Here is a 25249-nt window from a genome sequence, read left to right on the forward strand (position 1 = left end):
ATCCTGGGCGCCTGGGTGGCTCAGTTGGTTAAGCGACTGCCTTCGGCTCAGGTCATGATCCTGGAGTCCCTGGATCGAGTCTCGCATTGGGCTCCCTGCCCGGCAGGGTGTCTGCTTCTCCCTCTGACCCTAACCCCTCTCATGTGCTCTCTCTCAAATAAATAAATAAAATCTTAAAAAAAAAAAAAGTTGATATCCTGATTAATTTTTGGTTTACAATGTGGAAATTAATTACACCTTTATCCTGATAATTAAAGTTATATTACTCTATATGAAATCATGGAGAAAAACATTTTTCAGTTCTAAAAATAAAATTGTTTCACTTTACTATTCACAGTAAGTATAATGTTTTAAATAAAACATTGAATTTTGTTTTTATTGAGGTATAATTGACATACAATGTTATATTACTTTTAGGTGTAGAACATACTGATTTGACAATTCTATACATTACTCAATGCTTACCACAATAAGTGTAGTGACCATCTGTCACCATATGTTATTACAATATTATTGACTATATTCTCTATGCTGTACTTTTTATCTCCATGACTTTTTTATTTTTTAACTGGAAGTTTGTACCTCTTAATCCCCTCTATCTATTTTGCACATCCCCTATCCATCTCTCCTCTGGCAACCATGAGTTCCTTCTCTGTATTTAAGAGCCTAATTTCTTATTAGTAGTGATTTTACTGAATAATTTGGAAATTTATTCTGTGAGCATCTATTAAATAATTAATATTAATTCAACATTGTGCTATATCTTAACAATTAAATGTGATCAAGAATCAGTATAATTTTCTCATAGAGGAAAACGTCTTAAAGCTTTATCTTCTAATTTTCTTTCAAACTACTGCACAACCCTTTCCATATGTTTAGGGAATCTGTAACATCATATGCTGCATTTTAAATCACTGAAGAAGATTAATTTGTTATTCTGGGCTTTAGTTCACCTAATTAATCAATTTTTTCATTCTTTCTTTTTCCTCCATGGTTCATCCACTCATGCCTCTGGTGAACACCCATTTATTGAGTCCACTAAGCCTAAATCACTCTTGCAGGGGCTTTGTGAGATGTAATAATTCATCCAAAACAAAACAAAACAAAGTAAAACAAAACCTACTTTCACAAAGACTGCAATTTCTTAGGAGACACAGACTCATCATTACCTAATACAATCTAGAAAAATACAAGCTTTATTTTAAACAATTATCAAACCAGGTTGTGTTCCTTGTTGCTTGGTAAGAAAAAAAAAATATCTCGGAAAAAAAAAAAGAAAAAGAAAAAAATTATCTCTGAAGACTTAAGTAGAGATCTAAGTGATGGGTAGAATTTTGATATGTTACTATAGTGGAAGATATTTGCGGTATAGGATATAATATAGGAAATGCCATGAAAGATAGGGCACATGGAACAGAAATGAAACACCAAGTACTGCATTTCACTGATTTAAAAACTTACGGATATAAGGAGTGATAGATACAAGTTCAAAAGGTGAAGGCCGGATACTGACCAATCTATTATGTCACATGATGAAGTTTTCTCCTTAATTTTTTTTCTCAATACTGGAAAATCTTTGATGCTTTTAAGCAGGAATAGTCTGTGCTACTGGAAGATTAGTCTCAATCTCAAGAGAAGCATCAAAAGTCAATTGCAACAACGTGGATGGAACTAGAGGGTATTATGCTAAGGGAAATAAATCAATCAGAGAAAGACATGTATCATATGATCTCACTGATATGAGGAATTCTTAATCTCAGGAAACAAACTGAGGATTGCTGGAGTGGTGGGGGGTGGGAGGGATGGGGTGGCTGGGTGATAGACATTGGGGAGGGTATGTGCTATGGTGAGTGCTGTGAATTGTGTAAGACTGATGAATCACAGACCTGTACCCCTGAAACAAAGAATACATTATATGTTAAAAAAAAAAAAAAAAAGAAGAAGATAGTAGGAAGGGAAAAGTGAAGGGGGGGAAATCTGAGGGGGAGATGAACCATGAGAGACGATGGACTCTGAGAAACAAACTGAGGGTTCTAGAGGGGAGGCGGGACGGGTTAGCCTGGTCATGGGTATTAAAGAAGGCACGTACTGCATGGAGCACTGGGTGTTATACACAAACATGGAACACTACATCAAAAACTAATGATGTAATGTATGGTGATTAACATAACATAATAATAAAAAATAATAATAAAAAAACTAATAATGTAATGTATGGTGATTAACATAACAAAATAAAATTTAAAAAAAAGTCAATTGGAGAACATAGATATGCAAGTACTAAAGGGAGTCCGAAGGCTACTACAACGTGTGATGTCAGATTTGAGTAAGATTTAATTATGGAGAGAACAAAAGAAAAGAACATGTAAAAGATATTTTATAAATAGAATCTCCCATTGAAATCATTAGTATGTAAATGATTAATCTATTAAAATTCTGTGAAATTAACTTTAATATAAAGATTGATGATAGTAATTACATTAGTGTAGATTGATATTTCTTGAAAGCATGTAAGATAGGTTGCTGAAACAGTTTTAATTTGTAAATGTGTAAAATTTGTGTGTAAATCACATATAATATGTTTCCCTCACTATCCTGCTGGTACACAAAATTATCTACACGTTAAAGAAAAAAGAATCCGGATTTTGCATTAGTTAGAATAGTTTTTGCCTCAAGCACATAACTCTAGGTTAAGCCTGAAACAAACAAAATAATGGATAACATACTTGGTTTCATTTCTAAAATTACCTCTTAAAAATTTAGTAATTAATAAGTGGAGCAATAATTAACTAAAACTAGATATCTTCATACCTATATCTATTTCCTGTTTCTTTTCTGAAAGTGAGAGAAAAACCTTAAAATAATTTCATTGTCCCTATCATATGAATGATATATAGCAGATAAACAACATTTTCTGTTGTCAGTTGTCAACTTACAGTATATAAACAAAATGGCAATAGTGCATGGCTGATTTTTCAAAAAAGTAATATAAACTAATATTGTTACTATTGCATCACTTGGTGATAGCTTGTTCCTGGGAAGGGTGTGGATCAATTTGCATAAGTGGTTCAGGGTCCTTTTGAAGAAAAAGGATGGAGATCCTCCAGATCCAAGGTAAATGTTATCTGTTGATTACTTTTCAACAAGGACTTTCTATTCAAAGTCCAAGGCAGGGAAAAGTCCTGAAGCCCCAGAGTAAAATACCCTGAGAGAACAAGGTGAACTTGGTGGTGGGACAGCTGAAGCAAAATGCCTAAGGTTCTGGGGTTTTCAAGGGGGAAAATGCCTTGTGACGCCTTCATTCTATTTTGAATATATGTAATTGTATCTTTTATGTTAAGTGCTATCAAACTGTGTATGATTAACAGCTTTTCTTTTCTCACTTACTGTGGACAAGTGTCAGTACATAAAGAACTGCCTCTTTCTTTAAGTATATCATTCAAATTTTAAGTATTTAATTTCACTATACTATCTCAGTCAGCTCAGGCTGCCAAAACAAAATACCACTGTCTTGGAGGTTTGAAAAACAGAAATGTATTTTTCACAGTTTTAGAGGCTGGGAGTCTGAGATTTGCTTGCCTTCATGGTTGGGTTCTGGTGACAGCCATCCTCCTGGCTTACAGATGACTGCCTTCTTGCTGTGCCCCCCCCCCCCTTCCATGGCTTAGAGATAGATGTTCTCTCCTTCCTTCTTTAGAGTCACCAGTCTCATCATAGGCGCTTCACCCTCATGGTGCCTTCTTACTCTAATCACCTCCCAAAGTCTTCATCCCCAAATACCATCCTATTGGGGGTTATGAATGCAATGGATGGATTTTAGGAGGAGACAGTTCAGTCCAGAGCACTCAGGTTGGTCTATGATTATATTCTCTTATTCTTTCAATCTCTCATGCATCTGTGATGATGTCTTCCTCAAGCCTAATCTAGGTTATTTTTACTATTCCAATTTTTAAAATCAGGTATACAAATATCAAAATATTTGAGTGATCTGTTCAAAGATAAAGCATTGGAGCATATCGATACATTGGTTTGTTTTCTCTTTCATTAATTTCAACTATTTTATTTTTATTAATGGTGTTTCCCTAGTGGAATCTGTTTGTTTTGCTTTTTATTTAATTTATTTATTTATTTGACAGAGAGAGACAGCAAGAGAGGGAACACAAGCAGCGGGAGTGGGAGAGGGAGAAGCACTCCTCCCGCTGAGCAGGGAGCCCAATGTGGGGCTTGATCCCAGGACCCTGGGATCATGACCTGAGCCAAAGGCAGACGTTTAACGACTGAGCCACCCAGGCGCGCCCCTGTTTTGCTTTTTAAAAATTGAAAATATATAAAATTTTACTTTTTATCTCGAAAAGTTGTGTATTTTCCATTTAAATAATGCACAGTTTTATACTTATCAATTAAGCCAAGTTTGTTCAATTCTTCAGACATTGTTATATTTTTTACTATATCTTTCTAAGGCTAAGAGATGCTTATTTAAATTTCACACAATAATTGTATTTTTATCACTTCTGTCATTTCTGATATATTTTTACATTATGAATTTAGCTATGTCTTTTGGTGCTAAAGGGTTTTTCTTGTGGGAACTTTGAAATCAATTCTGTATAAATTGTATATAAATTTAGCCATATCATATGTCTCTATCTATCCTTGTGTGACATTAATGTTAATGCAAATTCTGTATTTTTGTTCACCTTTGCCTGCTCTTTAATTATTTTGCTAACCAATTTGTTTTCCATTTTCATCACTTTATATATGTACTTATTGGAAATATCATATGACTGACTTTTGTTGGCCTAATCTGAAATCTCTTTCTTATTTCAAAAAACGAGTTCGTTCATGGTTAGTATCAAGGCTAACATACTGACCTTCTTTCTCCTTCTCCTTCTTCCTCTCCTCCAGCTCCCCCACCTCCCTCTCTCAGCCTCTTTCTTCTTCTTCTTATCTTAATATATTCCCTCTTACCATTCCTGTATTTCCATAGATTTAGAGGATGCTATTTATTTCATTCTCTACTCTTGTTAATTGGAGGTTTCTTTTTTTCTTTTTTTTAAGATTTTATTTATTTGTCAGAGAGAGACAGAGGGAGAAAAGCAGGGCAAGCAGCAGGCAGAGGGAGAAGCAGGCTCCCCGCTGAGCAGGGAGCCCAATGCAGGACTCATCCCAGAACCCTGAGATCATGACCTGAGCAGAAGGCCGACACTTAACCGACTGAGCCACTCAGGCGTCCCTGGAGGTTTCAATTTATTATTAAATGCTCTTTTAATCAGAAGTATTTGATTCCCATATTTTATTTATTTATGTATGTATTTATTTATTTTTTAATTTGACAGAGAGAGACACAGCAAGAGAGGGAACACAAGCAGGGGAAGCAGGGGAGGGAGAAGCAGGCCTCCCGCTGAGCAGGGAGCCGGATATGGGGCTCCATCCCAGGACACGGGGATCGTGACCTGAGCCAAAGGCAGCCACTTAACTACTGAGCCACCCAGGTGCCCCTGATTCCTATATTTTAGACGGAATGTTTTTGAGCAAGACAATACTTCTAAATAAAATACTCTATTACTCCTCTAATTCCTCCCCAACTCCAACAAAATAAAATATTTAGAAGCTCTGGAATTTTAGAAAGATATGTCCAAGTGTGAGTTGTTTTTGTTTTCTCATTAATCCTACCTGGAACTCAAGGATGTTTCAATCTATATGTCAAGATTTTTCTTCAGTTCTGGAAATTTTTTTTCTAGCATATGCAAAATTATAATATCCATATGCCCCCTTTTATTTCCAGGAACTACTATTCTTCACATATTTATCCTCCTGGATTTTTTTTTTCCTAGTCTATTTTGTTTCAGGTCCCCATCTATTTATATTTTTGTTCTATGCCTAAAGCTATTCCTTCCTCTTTATTTCTCAAGGCCACTCATTTGGACCTCAATATCATTCTGTCCAAATATATTTCCATAATTGTTTAATAGAAAATAATATATTTTAATACAATATATAAATATATAAATATTTAAAATATATTTTTAAAAACTTTTTAAGATCACCACTAATTTTCTTTTGTGCTTGCAAATAAATTCCCTTAAGAGTTTTCTTTCTTTTAAAACAATTTGGCAGTTCCTCTGCAATTCTACTAGATGAGTAGGTTTATAGATTATCCTACTTATCCTCTCTGGCAGTTGGGCCAGAGTTGGTGTCTTTTTTCCCTTGTGGCAGCAATTCTCAATGCTGGCTACACATTCAAATTACCTTGGCAGCTTTTAAATTATGGGTGCTGGGCCCCAACACAAGCAAATTTTATCACAACCGTTCTAGGTAGAGTCCATGCAAATATATATATATTTATATTTATATAATTATATTTATATAAATATTTATATTTATATATTTATATATTATATATTATATATATTATAATTATATTTATAATTATATTTATATAAATATATTTATATTTATATGTTTATATATATTTAATATATATTAAATATATATATATTTATATATTATGATTTTAATATATTTTATATATCTTTTAAATATATTTATGTGTGTGTGTGTATTTAAGTTTTCCTTGATTAATCTAAGAACTACCTTTTATAAGCTCATTGTGTCTCAGGTTGGGTGACTGGAGTGCCCTAATTGATGGAATTCTCACAGATGGTGAGAAAAGCTTCATGGACTCAGACCTCATGGGGTCTGTTGTGAAGAAGCCCTGAAACCATCAGTTCTCTGTTATGGTTTCTGGACGGGCAGAGGTCCCTATTCTGCAGATTCTCTGTACTGTCCCAACCTCAGGAGATTGAAGCCATCTGTTCTACACGTTTTTGGCTTCTTGGGAAGCCAAAGGAAAGGAAATCCAAAAAGTCTTTTGAAATAAATGTCAGCCTTCCCTTTAGGGATCAATGTCTATGATGCCAACTTTTTTGCTGGATTTGCTTTTTGGTGATTCTTACCAGTGGACTCTAGTGTGTCTCCCAGAAACGTATCCAGCCCACATCGTGGAAGCCCAACAATCTTACGTATCCAGCCCACATCGTGGAAGCCCAACAATCTTACAGCCTTACTTCTACCCAGTAGCCTGAACATCTCATCACCTATTTACCTCCTAGAAGCAAAACTTTGGAGTTGGGAGTGAAGAGAAGAGAATTTTGTTCAAGTAGCCATGGTCCCAAAATGCTTCCCTTTAATTTCATTGTATACTAACTTCCAAATGAGGCTTGACTTAGATACAAATATATCTAGACTAACACTGGTGAAATATTTCACCTTGCTTTTTTTTTTTTTTATAGTTTCATATTATACCTAGAATCCCCTGAAAATTGATATTCTCTACCAGAAATATCACTTTGACAGCAGACCTCAACATTTAAAGCATAGGTACAAAATACAAAAATAATAACTCAGCTCTGAAATGTTTGCCATTTATATTATGAGATTTAAAACATAATGTAAATTATTGCTTAGAACAATCCAAAGAGAAGAGCTCATATCCCTCATTTAAAGATTAACAAAGTGCGAATCACTGAAAATCTTCAAAATGTATGGTCTTTCCACTACCTACCTGTTTCAATTTCATTTAGCACGAAAGCAGAGTCATTTCCCCAACATTATGTAATTTAGCAGTTATTGAAATATAATCAATAAGGTATAATCAATAGGCTGTACACAAAAGTGAGACAAGATAATCCCAATGAAAGAATTACATGAAATGATTTAGGAAATTAACTACTTCCACGGTGCTGTTCTTTTAAACCACTCTTCAAATCAATACAAATACAGAAAAGTATTATAATTATGTTAAAGCAATATCTTCAATAATTCCATCATATTTTAAATATATGATAGTAGAATATAATCAAAATAGGAAATGCATATAATGGTACTTCATAAGTAATCCGGATATTATATACTTATAAAATATTTAGTATACATATTGTATCCCAGAATGAGGATTCAAATAAATAAAGTTTAGCAGAGTCATGGGTAAAGGAGGGACAGAATCTTACTAAAAGCATGGGAAACCTTACAGAAAGCTTCCTATTTGCATTAGATCTGAATGGGACAGAATTTCATCAGACGAGCTGAGGTACAGAATGTTAAAGTTCAGGGAACATATGGGTAATGATACTACATCAAATGATAAGGGATTTGGAAGTGCAATGAAATTAAGCCTGGACAGGCGGAATGAGGCCAGGTTATAGAGACTCACTGTGTAACAACAGAGTCTATAAAACAAGTGTATTAGCAAGAAAGTGCCTGACCATGTTTGTGTTAGCATGATTCTTCAGGGGGCACTGTGAAGATACAAGACTGCAAGTGTGAGAGCCTGTTGGTACACACCAGCAGTGTTTTATTAGGTGCTCTGGGGAGGACATGTATAAAACACAGACCCTGTTATTACAGAGCTTACAATCCATTTGGGAAGGCAAGAGATTAACATTCAGAAAATAGACAACAGTGGAAGTATCCATAGGACACCAAACTTGTGTATTCTTTCATTTGCCAAAATTTTTTGAACTCTAATTATGTGTTAGGTGTTAACACACAAGCAGACAGGGTATGTGTTAGGTTAAGCCTGTATATTAAACCTGGATATGTCCCTGTCCCTTGTCAAGTTATAAAGAAATGAGGTAAAGGGGCGCCTGGGTGGCTCAGTCGTTAAGCGTCTGCCTTCGGCTCAGGTCATGATCCCGGGGTCCTGGGATCGAGCCCCGCATCGGGCTCCCTGCTTGGCAGGAAGCCTGCTTCTCCCTCTCCCACTCCCCCTGCTTGTGTTCCCTCTCTCAGTCTGTCTTTCTCTGTCAAATAAAAAAAAAAAAAAGAAATGAGGTAAAAGATTGTATTGGCATTTTATGTAATTTGGTTTTTATGTCCATTACTAACATCCTGTGTGTAATTGTGTATCTTTGAGAACAGTTACTACAACCCTGGGAGAAACTGGCTGTCCTGAAAATTACATTGAGTCTCATTTATTTTTTAATCATCCTATTGTTCGTTAAAGAAGAGCAGCTAAGGTATCATCCAGGAACATTTATTTTCAGGTATTTCTATGTCATTAAGGAAAGTGAGCTTGAAATCTCAAGATGCTGGTATTGTCATACGCAATAAAGTGTATTGTGCGTGCTTCAGTAGACCCGAGCTGTAATGCAGTAGAGAGCAATCTTTGAGTCGGACAGTTGCTCAGATATTAACATCTCACCAACTGAATTTATGATATCTTTGCCAGTAGTCTGGTAGGATATCTTAAATTCTCAATTTCTGTTGTGAAAAATTCCAACAAATATTCTTTTTTTTTTTAAGATTTTATTTATTTATCTGAGAGAGAGAGAATGAGAGAGAGAGAGCATGAAAGGGGGGAGGGTCAGAGGGAGAAGCAGACTCCCTGCCGAGCAGGGAGCCCGATGCGGGACTCGATCCCGGGACTCCAGGATCATGACCTGAGCCGAAGGCAGTCGCTTAACCAACTGAGCCACCCAGGCGCCCTCAACAAATATTCTTATTTGCTGAATTGATGGATCTTGATTTGTCTGCCATATTGAATAATAAAATCTAGATCCGGTTCTTTCAGTACTAGCTCCATGATGTACGTCCATCTCTCTGGTTATACCAATGGCCATATTTACACATTGACATCTTCTTTACATTTATCTAGACAGTGGAAAAGATTTTTTAATGGCATTATCATTTGTCTCTGTGCATAGTACCTACAGTGATCTGAAGATTGGGGTTAGATTAATCTAATTAGGATACAATTCTAATAATGCCACTCTCTTGCATAAAAACCTTTCTCAGAGTCTCACATAAAATCAATACTTTTTGAACTGCCTTCTATATCCTGCTTGCCCCCTGCCCCACATTTTTTTTTTTCAACTTTATCTACAACCTTTTTCTTTTACCAACAGTATTAGTTTGGGTTTACTAAGCAGCAGATGTCAATAATGCATGGGATTAGCTGTTCAAGAGGTTTATTGGAGAAAACAGCCTCGAAAGATCCGGAGGGTGAAATAGATTTCAGACCATCATGCTTGACCTCACTTCTGTGAAGGCAAAAGGGGAGGAAGGAGTATTGGGATTGGGTAGAAAGAACCTCAGACTGTAACCCAGTTCCAAAAACAGTTTGGCCAGCCCCAGAGGGAATCCTAAGGCAAATCTTCAATACAGAGAGCCCCGTGTGTTGCAGGAATGGGCCTGCGTTAGCACCTTCACCGTGCACGATCACTGTCTGAGAGTGGTTGGTAAGAAGTGTGGCCTCAGCGGATGCAGACAGGCAATCGTCAATTATAGGTGGCCACATTTTTATGGTTGGTGCAACAACTGATTAAAGTTGCCATTCAGAGCCTGCTTTTTACTTCTGTGTTGTGCCCAAGTGATTCCCTTCTCTTACAATGTCTTGCATCTGTGTTTGTGAAAATTATAGCCAACCTTTAAAACACAGTTCACTTGCCCCATCTTCTGTGATATCTTCTCCAATCACCCAATTACAACCCACAGCCTCTATAACACTTTTCTGTATTACCTCAATTGTGATTTTTGCCTTAAAAGCCAACAATGCATCACTACAAGGGAAGCTGGCATTTTGAAGGATAGCACTTCAAAATCTATTGTGATTGCCTATTTTTCTTTGGATGTATACAACATTCCTAATTTAAACAATGACTATGGGGGCGCCTGGGTGGCTCAGTTGGTTAAGCGACTGCCTTCGGCTCAGGTCATGATCCTGGAGTCCCGGGATCGAGTCCCGCATGGGGCTCCCTGCTGGGCGGGGAGTCTGCTTCTCCCTCTGACCCTCCTCCCTCTCATGCTCTCTGTCTGTCATTCTCTCTGTCTCAAATAAATAAATAAAATCTTTAAAAAAAAAAAAAAACAATGACTATGTATTACATGAAATCATCCCAATGATTTTCATAAGAGGAAACATATATTCATTTAGCAAAATATTTAGAGAGGGCATATTTTGTGGAAGGTTTTCAATCAGTATTTTAAATTGCCTACAAGGAAGCAAACATAAATGGAGCCCTCAGAAATAGAGACAATGTAGCATAGTGGAGTGTATTTAAATCTCTAACTGGTTTCTTCACAAGTCTCTCCCAGATCCCTACTGTGATATTATAGACTGAAATTTGATGAGAAGACTTAGGGTCTTGATACATAGCTACCATAGTTTTCATCATATTGAATACTTACATAAGGCTAAATAGGTGCCATATGCTTTTCTAAAGTGCTTTGCGTGCATTATTCCATTCAGTCCTTGAAGCAACCCTGTGGGCTAGGTAGCATCAGTAGCTCCGCTGTACAAATCAGGAAACTGAGACACAGGGGCTAAGTAACATTTCCAAATCACATAGCCAGGATGCTTTTTTTTTTTTTTTGAACAAACAGAATGCATTGATGGAATGGAGGAAGAAGGGATGTTAGGAAAGGGATCCAATCAATACATCTTCATTCAAAAATATTTCCTGAGTCTTCCATTTTTTCTTGTATTAACAGCTACCACATCAGTATAAGACACTATCATCTGTCACATAGGCTCTTGGCATGGACCCATCCATGCTCATTTCTCCACACCATATCTCACAGGGAATTTTTTGAAAAATAAATATAGTTGCATCATGCCTCTGCTTAAAAAATTTCAGTAGTTTCACATGGCTCTTAGGATTAAAAAAAAAGAAGAAGAATTCTTATTGGTACATAAAGCCCCACACTGTGTGGTACTTGAACTCCTCAGACTTACTGTACGCCACACGGCCTGTCCCTTAACTCTCCAGTTTTCTTGCTACACAGGCCCTCGTGCAGCTCCTCAGACATACTCTGCTTCTTCCTACCACTAACACCTTCATACCAATGTTCCTTCTGCCTAGAATTCCTTAACCCCAAAGTGAATCCTAACATTTCCCCAGGTTTTAGCTCAGTCATCACTTTTTCACTTTGGAGAAGAAGCATTCCTTTCATCCTATGGACAGGTACTAAAGTAGCCCTATTTGTAGACTTCATTGATTTACACCTCTCCGCTCCCACCCCAGTGTGCACTCTGTGAGGAAGTGAACGGGTAGAAGCTATGTAATTGTGTATTGTGTGTGTTGGAATTGTTGGAAAAATGGATGGATGATGAATGAATCCAAGAAATGAAAACTGTATAGTAGTAAAATTGGATGTTGGCTGACTACTAAACTTCAATGACAACTTTGATTCTGTATTACCTGCCCCCCCTACACACCACACAACATGAATGAAAGATGTTAGCAACTTGTAAAGTAGGCAGATTATTGGTTGGAGACCTTCTGCCCAATGATTCTAGTACTAATGTCATTTTATACTGTGGCAGTCATTTTCAATCTTGACTGAGGATTCAGTTAAGGATTCAGTTAAAAGTTCTCACCCTAGAGAACTTGAAATGTCTCTGTGGTTAGGCATCATCTCAGCCCAATCAGACAAGAATCTCTCTAATTCAGAAATTAGTATTTTTTTCAAAGGTTCCCAGGTGATTTCAATGGGCAGCCAAGACTGACAATCACAGTCTCATTAAGGAAAGAATAGAATACAATACGCCAGTACTTTTGCAGATCAAGCGAAATAAAAATATATCTTAAGCCTACATGATTTCATAAGATTGAATGAAAAATATCCCTATGCAACATAGTCCATTTTGTTCTGCCTATGATCAACATTTAAAAATTATATATGTATTAATCTATTAGTATTTTATATCATAATTATATAGAAAGCATTTGTATATATTTTATACTATATGCGTATATAATATTGGGTAAATTCTCACAAAGACTACATATCTATACACATACGTATATCACACATATACACACATATGTAATATGTGTGTATATGTGTGATACATACATAAATATATGTATCACACATGTATTTAATATCACTGGGGAAAAATGTGTAATGTATATAAAATGTATATAATTTTACTTATCTGTTTCTCCATTCCCAATTAGGTATGTTATTTTTCTTTCAAGTCTTTGCACAGAACAAAAATCCTTAAATGAACTATTATTTAGGGTTTCATGGCTTCTGAAGTAAAACTATTTGGTAATACTGGAATTAAATTAGCCTGATCATTAGTTATAAGTATTTACTAGGTGCTACTATATCCTTGATGGTGATTTTTAAAAACAGTTTAGAAAAAAAGTTTAAAAATAAATTCATGTCTAGAAGACAATATACATATTGAAGGCACTGGTAATTTAAATATATTTTGAGACTTCTATAAGATAATAATTAGTAATATTATAGTAATTTATTTGACATAATGATTAAGTCAAAAGAAATTTAAATGTATTATTATTCATTTAAAAATACTCTATACAGACAAAAGGAAACCTCATATTTTACAAGCTAATGCTTTTCAAATTATGTAATTAATGGCAAAATGCAAACAATAAAGCAATATTAAGAACTGGCTTTATGTTGCCATAATTTTTAATTAAAATATGATGTTCTGGGGGCACCTGAGTGGCTCAGTAGTTGGGCGTCTGCCTTCTGCTCGGGTCATGATCCTGGGGTCCTGGGATGGAGCCCTGCACCCGGCTCCCCGCTCCGCGGGAGGCCTGCTTCTTCCTCTCCCGCTCCCCCTGCTTGTGTTCCCTCTCTCGCTGTGTCTCTCTCTGTCAAATAAACTAAAAAAAAAATATATGATGTTCTTAATTTGGAAAGTTTAGAGCTTAGAATAAATTTAGCAATATATTAATTGGATGATATTAACAAGTGTAGAGAAGAGTAATAATTTCTTTTTCAGGAGAACAAATTAAGTGTCTGGTTGTATTGATACAGAAAGGGTAAAATAAATATTTTGAGGTAAATTGTGTGAGTAAAATTAAATTTTGCTTTTATTTTATTTTTTAAAATATTCATTTATTTATTTTTAGAGAGTGAGTGTGAATGGGGGGAGGGGCAGAGGGAGAGGGACAAGGAGACTCTGCCCTGAGCACAGCCCGATGCCAGGCTTGATCTCCGGACCCTGAGATCGTGACCTGAGACGAAATCAAGAGTTGGATGCTTAACCGACTGAGCCACCTAGGCGCCTCTATATGGGAAAATTGTAATAAATATTTTACAGCAGAAGTCTTAAGGGGAATAAAATGTGCAAGATCCATAGTGTAAAATATGTAAGTAATTATGCGTTTTGAAGAAGTACAATTTGGTAACATAAAGCATCAAGAAGACATTTTGAAATTCATTATCAGAAGTAGTCATGCAATTACTAACCTTGAGACATACAAAAATATTTCAATTAAATTATTATTTTTTTAGTGGAGGTTCAATATTGTTACTGAACAAAGCACAGAAAAATATTTTTAGACTGTTAACCTTGCTTTACTGCATCTGTAAGATATTTTTGGTAAACATAAGGAAGAAATTGAATGTATCATTCTAATTTTGAAATTATTCTGGTCCACTTATCATCACAGCTGCAAAAAATATGCAAATCACATTGTAAGGCATCCAGGTTCATAAATCTGTGGCATTTTATATATGCTCTAGGACTGAAACATGTTCATAAAGTCAAATAATTTCAAACAGTTAAAAAAACAAGTCACAGATCAATGATTTTTGTAGGATATATATTTGATAAAGTAGTTATCAGATTGTATTACAACTTGTAATGTAATACTCCAGAACCTATTTTGAAAGTGAACAATAACCTCCCTCTTTCCAAATCCAACAGAAGTTTGTACTTGGTCAGAAATACGAAAACTTTACCCCATCCCCTTAGAAACACTCTCCACTCTTAGTTTTCAGATACCAAAATTTCTGGTTTTCCTTCTACTTATCTGGCCATTTTTTCTCTGTCTCTTTTGTTCTCTTTTCTTGTAATTGATATTGAAGCCATTCAGGGCTAGATTCTGGTCTCTGTTACCTTCTCTCTTAATACTACTTTCTTAATTGACCTTATTTGATTCTATGCCTTTAAATGCCAAAATTTAGACATGTATGTCCAAAATTTAGACATGTAGCTCCAACATTGACTTGATCTTTTGACATACATATTAAACAGCCTTTTTAAATGCTCCACTTAGATGTCTGATAGTCTCCTCAAAAATGATATCTTCAAAATATAGTTCTCAAAATTTTCAATCAATTCATCTATCCGTGAATTGTCTTTTTTATTCACATACCAAGATCCAATCCATTAGCATGTTCTAAGAACAAATCTCCAGAGTCAGAATAAATCTCAAATATTTCTACTTTTCTGTATTTACTCTTTAACCTACTAGTGCAAGCTCTCATCTTCTCCTTTTTGGATAACTTCAATTCCCTCCTAATCATCTCTCTACTGCCACCTAAACTGACTCCAATCCGTTTGCTACAACACAACCAAAATAAATATCATGGTGACCATATCCCTCACTGATGAACACTTCAGTGATTTCCCTTTGCTCTTAGAATAAAATCCAAATTCATTAGATTCATGCATGATCTGGCCCTTTCTGATGGATATATCTTTAAAAACTTCACTGATGTTTAAAATTGATCTTGATATAATTAATTATTATTGAGATGTGAATGATTGTACATATTTCTATAAAAAGCCCATAAGATATATCCATATCCTTTGAGAATTGCCCCGAAAATATTTAAGACTTATTCATCCTTTCTGATTTCTATCTCTTACTTTGAGCTGCCTAAAGAAAGATCAACATCCAAAGTTTATGCCCTTTGATTTTGGCAATCACTGAGTCAGAACCCTGTCCTCCATATGGATATCTATTTACTGGTGTATGTAAAATAACATCCCTAAGTTGAATATATGTGTGAGAGCAATTTGATATTCTAATTAGTTACTTTATCCTATTTTTAGTATATGTGCTGCTGAAGCAAGCACTACTTTATCCTTTATTAAATTATAATTCTATAATATGTGTGAAGGACTTACTGTGAATAATGTACTTATTCCATTTTAGTTAAATATTTGTTAATTGATATATATGTACTCAGTGAGGGCAGGGACTTTGTTTGCCTTGTTTGCCTCTGTGTTCTTGGCACTGTGTGGTACTAAGAACAATTCCTGACACATAATAGACATTCGAATGAATGAGTGAACGAACGAATGAACAAGGGGTCATTTATTTTCAGGTTCGTGTTGAAAGACAATTCTCCATGGGTCTCTCACATTTTTGTACAACTTTCAGGCAAGGCACCAACTGCCCAAAAGGATATTAATATAACGGAATGGCTAAGACAGAAAGAGTTCTTCTTTCCAAAGTGAAAGGCAGGCATGCTTAAAAGCATGAAGATGTCTCCTTCTGTAGTAATAGGCATGTAGGTTTATTGCTCGTTGAAAAGTTATTTCCTTTCTCGTAATACAATTCACTGCACGTTCAAGTTCCAACTGACCCTAGTCAATTGCAACAGGGAAAAGAGGCCAGAATTGAGGCTGAACTCAACCTCACTCAAAACAAAGGCAGGAGGGTTTTTAAGAGCTCTGGTAGGCGCAGTGGCTCATAGGCAATCTGTGTTTGCTAATTGGCCTTACCCAAAGGTGAGGTAAATTTTCTATCTCATGATAAGAGGTAGTTTTACAACTTGAAGCAAGGGGCCAACTGAAGTTAGGCTCTCAATATCTTTCTTAATGCTTACATTTCGAAGAAATAGTTCCCAGGTCCTTGAGAAGAAATTCCTGGGTTGTAACACAAGTAGGAGGCATTTAAAAAGATTTCCATCTAGAAAGGACAGAGAAATAATGTGCAATTACATGTTTTCTAAAATAAATGCTCTAAGGAAAATGAGGTCAGGACCCTAGAAGCAAGAAGAATCCTGTCTAAATTTTGGTCAAGCTGAGGGAAATGTTAATGTTAAAAGCTTGGTCATCCTCTTTGGGTCACCCTGTTAGAACCGGGGCTTGAAGAACAAGCAAAAAAAAAAAAAAAAGTGATACTCTGACTCTTGCTGTTGGTATGAGTAATGAATTACCTTTCTCCTCTGACCCAGGAGTCTCATATCTTATACCAATATACATAAATTTATGACAGTCTAACTCATCAGCTAGCAAGTAGGGTAAAATCACAGACTCATCAAAGCCCTTGACAAGCAGACTTTGAACTTGGGAGCAAAATTCGTCAGAATTTCTCTATATATAATGAAATCATTTCAGCCAATATTAACATGATATTTAAATATTTAGCAATTGTTAGCATTTAAGAAAATTCATCTATAAAGCAGTGAATATACTGGAAAAGCAATATATAGGAGTGTGTGTGTGTATATACACACCTGTGTATATATATATATACACACACATATATATAAAATCTCCTTCCATTGATGACTCACTATTAATTTGTTTTAAATGCTTATGTTTAGTGATTTCAGCTTATAATATGAAATGCATCATAACCTTTAGATAACTTCATCATGGAGTTACTGAGAAGCCAAAACACAGAAAATCCTACCCTGAATTTCAAATTGATAATATTGCATTGATTTAATGTAACATTGCTTAAAGTAATAAACTACTTTAAACTGCAGAGTGGAAATGTTCTTCAAAAGTAGAGGCACAATATGCATCATCTCTGATTTTTAGAATTTGTTTCTTCATAGAGACATAAATAAGGAAGTTCATTTTCTTTTATAAAGCATCTAGATCATATTTTTGGTTCTAAATTTTTTGCACTTTAAGAAAATGATACTGCTAATAGTAAATAGATTCTACCCTACTGCTATTGGGTGATAGCTAGAGCTTACCCTGAATTGCATCACGGTTTTTACTATTAATCTGATTTTTTAAATCTCACTGTGAAATCAATCCATTCAGTTTTCATTTCTCCCCTGTTTTAGGTGTAACAGTCCTTGAAGGTCCTATTTATGCTGTGGGGGGCCATGATGGCTGGAGCTATCTGAATACAGTGGAGAGGTGGGATCCCCAGAGTCAGCAATGGACATTTGTAGCCAGTATGTCCATTGCCCGAAGTACAGTTGGTGTAGCAGCACTGAATGGCAAGTGAGTAGATTTTTCTTCTTTTATCTGAATACACATTTTTTGAGTATCCTTTTTAAAATAACTTTTAGTAAGCCGACTCAATAAAAATCTCTTTAAATATTTTAAGATTGCTATTTTTTTCTTTAATTCAGTCTTCATGGATAATTGATGAATCAAGATTGCATATTTTTCTGGTTGTCTCGCCATATAAAACAGAAACTAAAACTTCACATTAATTGCCAGTTAAAGCAGCATCGAATATATCTCGTGAGAATTATTTCCACTAGAGATCTGCATACTTGCATACTTTCTGGTAAAATCATCTGAGGAGCTTTTGAAATGCTACTAAAATTTGGTGCCTAGTATATATTTTTTGCATCATTATACTAGTGTGTCCACTTTCCACCATTTCCATTTCTATCACCCTAAATCAGGAATTCTTCATCTCCATAATGTTGAAATTTGGGGCCAGATAATCTTTTATTGGCGGTGAGGCTCTGTCCTGTGCACAGCAGGATGTGCAGCGGAGTTCTGGGCTTCTATGCACTAGACTCAGCTCTACCTCTATCCCAGTGTGACAACCAGAAAGTCTCCAGACTTTGCCTCGTATCCTGTGGGGATGACAAAATATGCTCCTTCTTACTTCCATGAGAACCTCCTGCCCTAAACAAAGTTAGTGACACATTGGTCCTGGAAAGCTGCAAATGTTTCCAGTCTGGTTTCCCTACTTCTCTTTCTCCTACAGTCCATTTGCCAAAGCAGCCAGAACAATCCTTTTACAAATACAAATCAAATGTTATTCCTCTTCAAGGCCTTCTCTTTCCAAATAGGATACAGGGCCTATCTTCACCTAAAGGGACCCACTGGATCTTGCCCCTGCCTACTCTACTTTTTTCTTTCCTCTTTGCTTCAGCCTCAAATATGGCAAGCTCTAGCCCCTCAGTCCCTTTGAATTTACAGTTGGCATTGCATCATCGATTTGGCAGTTTTTAACAGTTATAAAAATCAGCCTTATTGAGACCCCTCAGAACCATCAGCACCAGCAGACTGGCACCTTCTCCCAAGGCCTCAGGGTCCCAGTCTAAGGGTCCCTCTTTCATGTCACAGACACCAGCTCTAGCTAAACAGTGGCCCAGTGACACATGTCTGGGCTTCAACTACATAAATTCCTCCTCCAAACTTCAAAATCTTAATTATTATAATTTGTTCTTTTTGTTCCTCAGCACTAGGGGTGGGAGTCGTTTCCTTTAGTTGATACATTTATGATGTAGGATTGGTAGGAACAGCATCTCAGACAAAGAAAAACTGCCAAATGGATGGTCTCATTGCCAACTGAGGGGTCTCAATAAGGCTGATTTTTGTAAGTGTTAAAAACTGCCAACTGGATACAAAAAGAAAGGATGGGGTGATACTCATAGGAACATGAAACAAACAAGGAGCAAGACCTCCCCCTAGGGGAGGCCTAGCCCTTAGTCTTTCAGATTCTCTCTTGTATCCATGAATGCCAAAAATGGAACCAGGTGGCAAATCAGAAAAGTGGTTTGCAGAATTGCTGGCCCGACATCAAAGAGTACAGTATAGAAGAGAGAAGTACAGTATAGAAGAGAGAATGTGAGAGAATGTGAGGGCAGCTTAATAACTGGAACATTCATCTTGAAATTCAAAATGTTGGTCACCTGTGTGGCTCAGTCATTAAGCGTTTGTCTTTGGCTCAGGTCATGATCCCAGGGTCCTGGGACCAAGCGCCACTTTGGGCTCCCTGATCAGTGGGGGGCCTGCTTCTCCCTCTGCCTCTGCTCCACCCCACTGCTCATGTTCTCTCTCTCTCTCTAATAAATAAATAAAATCTTTAAAAAAATTCAAAATGTATTCTTTTTAAAATGTATGCTTTAAAAAAAAAAACAAAACAAAGAAATTCAAGAAAATGCTTACCAGGATACAATCTGATTGCTACTTTCCTTTCTTCTAACTTAATACTTGGGAGATTCATTTTAACAATCTCAACTAGGTATTTCTTTTACTTAGGAAAGTTTTTATCTATTGAGAATTAAAAAAAATTCTTCCCTTTTCCATTATTCTAGTCCTTTAGTTTTGGGATATATATTTTAGTATGTATTCATGTTTGTGATTCTATGTGTGTTCCATAGCCATAAATTCCTTTTCTCCCCAGTAATTTTATTTCTTTTCCACTTAACCTGGGACTTTTTTTTTTCTATATCACAGATTCAATCATTGCCATTTTGTTTATGGATTTTTATTATTTCCAATGCAGACTTAAATTTTTTGCATTTTAATTTTCCTTACCTGATATCCTTCTCTGATACCTTTCTTTCCTATCTACTTCATATCATCTTACTTCAATTGAGTGTGCTGTCTTATCTTAAAAAAAAAACTCTTGTATCACCAAGTGTATATTTTCTTAAATTGTTTTTGGAACACAATTTACTTATTTTTCCTAGAAATCACAAGTTGTAAAGTATACATTTTTTTAAACAGTATCATTTGTTTAAATAGTAAGATGTTCTTATGTTTTGAAAAGACTCTTCTTACCTGTGCTCTGTTATGCTTTGTTTTGTTTTCTATGTACTCCTTGTGATTTGTCCTGTCATAGATCATTAAGTCTCTTAATTTCTCTCATGATCAGTACGTTTAATTTTTCTCAAAATCCTACTCTCAAATATTTTGTTTGAAGTTTAATTAATGTCCATATCCACTGATGTTTCAAAAATCTATTAGATGAGAAAGGAAATGTGGAACAGAATCATGGAAAGGCCAAAGCAAACGGCTACCTGTCAATTTATTTATTTATTTATTTATTTTTGTAAGCTACATTTCTGTAGCATAGTTCTGTGTATCAAACTTTCTAACTTTCTATTAGTACTGTCTTCAATATCAAATAATATCTATTGACATTCCTGCTAGATTCTTTTTGGGTACAGTTAAGAAAAATCTAGAGTCCTATCATTGATGCTTTGGAAAACCATTGTGTAGGAGAGTGAAAGGAGTTAAAATTATATACATCCCTTCAATCCCATAGTGGTAGAATGCTATGTAAAAAGTGGTTAGAGGTGTTCCTTCAATAGCTTCCTAGTTAAATGGAGATTTGTCAGAAGAGGAAATTGAAGCTTATCACCTGTCAACGTCTAGTGCGTTGGGGTCCCTGGGTAAGGGTCTACGAAATCACCAGGACACAGGGGATGCAGAGCAAAGGCAGCACTTGCAACTGCATACTGCCGTTTATTTCTCACGTAGCTATATACTTGCAGAGATCAGATAAACATAACAATGTATCAAGCCAACATCTGTGAAGTGAAATATACACGAAATGCAATAAGAACAAAATACATCCTGTTTATGCTTGCAGAATAAAGAATTCTCTTAGCCATCCTTCCTTTGGAGACAACATGTTCTTTGTCTTTAGAAAGAACACTTCTGATTAGAAAGACACACTTTAAGCGAGGCAAGAGCCACTTCCTGCTGATCCAGGCATTTAGGCCTTGCAACATGAGGTAAGGGGAAGAGAACATTTTCTCCTGCTGGCCTAGGCCTGCCTGGCCGTCCTTAACCTCAGTGCAGTCCTCAAATGATCTGGGCCTGCAAGGGGCTTACAAGCCTACACCATCTCAATTCCTTCTTTTTTCTTTTGTTTTAATAAAAGTGCCCTCCAAAGGATGGCCATAGAATTCTGGGAAGGCTTTAGATAGCAAAAATGCAACAGCATAAAGCATAAGATAACAACCAGTAGTACAAATCCCATTCCTCTGGCAGTATGCCCCAAACTCTGAATAATACCTTTTGGATCTAGTCCCTCAAGTTGCTTAAGAAGTAAATTGGCCAACGCAGCGGCATCTGATACAGTAAGCAAGGCACACATAGCCAAGAATAATTTGTCAGGCGTACAAGCCTTCCCCGTTCGCTGCAGGATTTTTTGCCCTTCCCCACTAAGCCTTTTAATTTGCCCCCAAGTCGGCAAAGCAGTAGCAAATATCTGCCGACGGCGACGTCGTCCTCCCAAATTCAGATGTGCCATGGCCTGTAACGGAAGTTCATCTTGGTCTGGATTCCCCATCCGTCGTCTGGTGGGATACGGTGCTGTTCGAATTGGCCCTCGACCGGATCCATCGCGTAGGGAGCCAGGAACAGGTCCGTCCATCCTCTGTGGAGACATAAGCATAACCCTTCCCTCTATAAAGCAATAGCCCCGGTTGCCATTCTGCATCTGCGGTTGGTTTAAGCCATATATGTTCATTTAATGGAGGGGGAGCGACCTCTCCCTCTATGAACTGCTTTTCTGCTCGGGACAGGATATCTCCCTGCGGAAGATTCAAGAAATTTAATGTGAACAGAGCTTGTTGCAAAATAGAACGTGCATTTGATTGAGTGAATGCTAAGATATGATCCTTTTTCCTCCTTTTTAATTTTTTAATTTGCAACTTTAAAGTACTATGCGCACGTTCTACAATGGCTTGCCCTTGAGGATTGTATTCAATGCCTGTTTTATGCATGATACCATATTGTTCACAGAAAGTTTGAAATTCTTTACTGCTATATGCAGGTCCATTATCTGTTTTAATAATAGATGGTAAACCCATCACAGCAAAAGTTTCTAAGAGATGGGTGATAACATGTTGTGCAGTTTCGCCACTTTGTGCTGTGGCCCATATAAATTGAGAATATGTATCTATTACCACATGTACATACATACAAAGTTCAGAAAACCACATCTGCCACTGCAGATACTCAGGCTCCTTTAAAAGAGCTCGACAGAGGACCCTCCAGTCCTCAGGAGAAAAATTATTATAATGTCGAGCCAGACCGTTAACTAGCTCCTTAACATAATGTGATTGAGGTCCATATAAAGACACTGCCTTTTTCAAGCGACCAATATCTTCTATACCTATTCCTTCATCATATGGTGCTTGTGCCACCCCCTGGATTGGGGGAGGCCTGATAACAGGAAAAGCAAAGACAGAATTACCTGCGCCACCCTCATCATCGCTATCCTCTAGCGCATCAAGCTCAGCTAAAGCAGCAGAAAGGAAAGGATTTTTAGAAGAAAGAGCTGGTACAGACAGCAAAGGCGGAGCAGAGGGCTTCCTAGAGGGTTTCTTAGACTCCTCCGTCATAGCCATAACCTGCTGAAAAACCTTCCACACACGCTCCACCTCGGGATCCGACTTTACTTTCGGTTTTGGTTCTTCATTACCACACTCGCTAGGCTCACGGGATGGTGTAAGCTTAAAGGTATCTTTCTCTACCGCCCTTTTCTCATCCGTATCTAGAGGGAGGTCTTGTATAGAAGGAGCCATCTCCTTATGGAAGTCTTCGACCATGCGGTCGTCCTCCATCGCTTTAAGCACTGTAAAAATAATCGACCAAATAGACCAAAACCGCACGGGAATTTTTTCTCCCTGTCTCATTGCCTTCTCGACATTATGTCGAACTCGCCGCCAATTATCTAAATCTAAAGTTCCCTCCTCTGGAAACCAAGGATTCCATTCTCGAACCACCTTTAAGCACAGCTCAATATCATTAGAAGCGACAGTAATACCATAGCAAGAGAATGCTTCAGCATTCGAACATAAGGAGTAGAAGTTTCTTGTCCCATCACCCTGTACTTAATTAAGTTACTCACCCTTCCTGTACGTCCTTCAGGGTCCCTGTTCGGGCGCCAATTGTCAACGTCTAGTGCGTTGGGGTCCCTGGGTAAGGGTCTACGAAATCACCAGGACACAGGGGATGCAGAGCAAAGGCAGCACTTGCAACTGCATACTGCCGTTTATTTCTCACGTAGCTATATACTCGCAGTGATCAGATAAACATAACAATGTGTACTTAAAGTATCAAGCCAACATCCGTGAAGTGAAATATACACGAAATTCAATAAGAACAAAATACATCCTGTTTATGCTTGCAGAATAAAGAATTCTCTTAGCCATCCTTCCTTTGGAGACAACATGTTCTTTGTCTTTAGAAAGAACACTTCTGTTTAGAAAGATACACTTTAAGCTAGGCAAGAGCCACTTCCTGCTGATCCAGGCATTTAGAACTTGCAACATGAGATAAGGGGAAGAGAACATTTTCTCCTCCTGGCCCAGGCCTGCCTGGCCGTCCTTAACCTCAGTGCAGTCCTCAAATGATCTGGGCCTGCAAGGGGCTTACAAGCCTACACCATCTCAATCACCGACCTTCCATCTCATCTCATTTGAAAATTATCTAAAGGAAATTTCTTAGAATTGTTTCTATGTGAATTAGATACATCCCATTCCCCACTCTTCTCAATAGATTTTTAAAAATTCTGTTACCAAAAGAAAAATATAAATAAATAAATAAAAATTCTGTTACACCTTTTAATAACAATCATAGCAAATATTTTTTCATTTGTGTTAATATTGTCATTTTACTCAATAGAGAATATGTATTATTAATATCATTTTCTACCTATATTTATCTTCTCTTTTAAAAGGACTATTTTTCTTTAAGCATTATGATATATATATTTTAAAGATTTTATTTATTTAGTTGAGAGACAGAATGAGAGAGAGAGAGCATGAGGGGGGGAAGGATCAGATGGAGAAGCAGACTCCCTGCCGAGCAGGGAGCCTGATGTGGGACTCGATCCCGGGACTCTAGGATCATGACCTGAGCCGAAGGCAGTCGCTTAACCAACTGAGCCACCTAGGCATCCCAAAGCATTATGATATTTTTACTTAAAAAGCACTTAATTTGGAAATTAATAGCAAAATTTCACATTATTCAACATTAAGTATTTTTTTTTTGCTGGCATATCTATTCACAAATAGTAAAACTTATCATAATAAAATGAATATTTCTCTTGGATGTTAATGTTCATAATTCCTGTACAAGAAAGCCTAGGCCTTTTTTGCCTTTTTGCTTTTCCTGATGTTTATTTATAAGTAACAGTCCATTTGTTTATTACTGACTTACTTACCACTTACATTTGATGCTAATGGATTCATTCCTTGCATTCTTTAGAAAATGTGTATCTCATATCTCTTTAGAAAATATGTATCTCAGAGCAAATTTATTCAACGGGGATGACAAATATCTTTACCCCTTCATTATCTTATTCATTTGCTGCATTATTCTGTTATGTATTCTGTAATACACATGCACCTCTATTAAAGTTTTAATGCATTACTTATCTTATTCTAGATGTTTTTTAATAAATGATTTTTTAAAGATTTTATTTATTTATTTGAGAGAGAGAGTGAAAGAGAGATAGAAGGAGATCAGGAGCAGGGGGAGGGGCAGAGGAAGAAGCAGGCAACCCGCTGAGCAAGGAGC

At 36.6% G+C, this 25249-nt stretch overlaps 1 protein-coding gene across 2 annotated transcripts in view; it reads left to right on the forward strand.

The window, feature by feature from the left end:
• KLHL1 (kelch like family member 1) overlaps positions 1-25249 on the forward strand; it is a 360073-nt gene that overhangs the window by 296394 nt on the left and 38430 nt on the right. For both annotated transcript variants that reach the window (XM_045867545.1, XM_045867546.1), the window contains one exon: positions 17800-17962. In XM_045867545.1, the coding sequence (XP_045723501.1) occupies positions 17800-17962 (163 nt within the window). The remainder of the gene's footprint in view (positions 1-17799; positions 17963-25249) is intronic.

Source organism: Mirounga angustirostris, unplaced genomic scaffold (assembly GCF_029215605.1).
Source record: "Mirounga angustirostris isolate CCGP_5_RB_7025 unplaced genomic scaffold, mMirAng1.0.hap1 SCAF_3, whole genome shotgun sequence".
In the NCBI taxonomy this organism is placed as follows: domain Eukaryota; kingdom Metazoa; phylum Chordata; class Mammalia; order Carnivora; family Phocidae; genus Mirounga; species Mirounga angustirostris.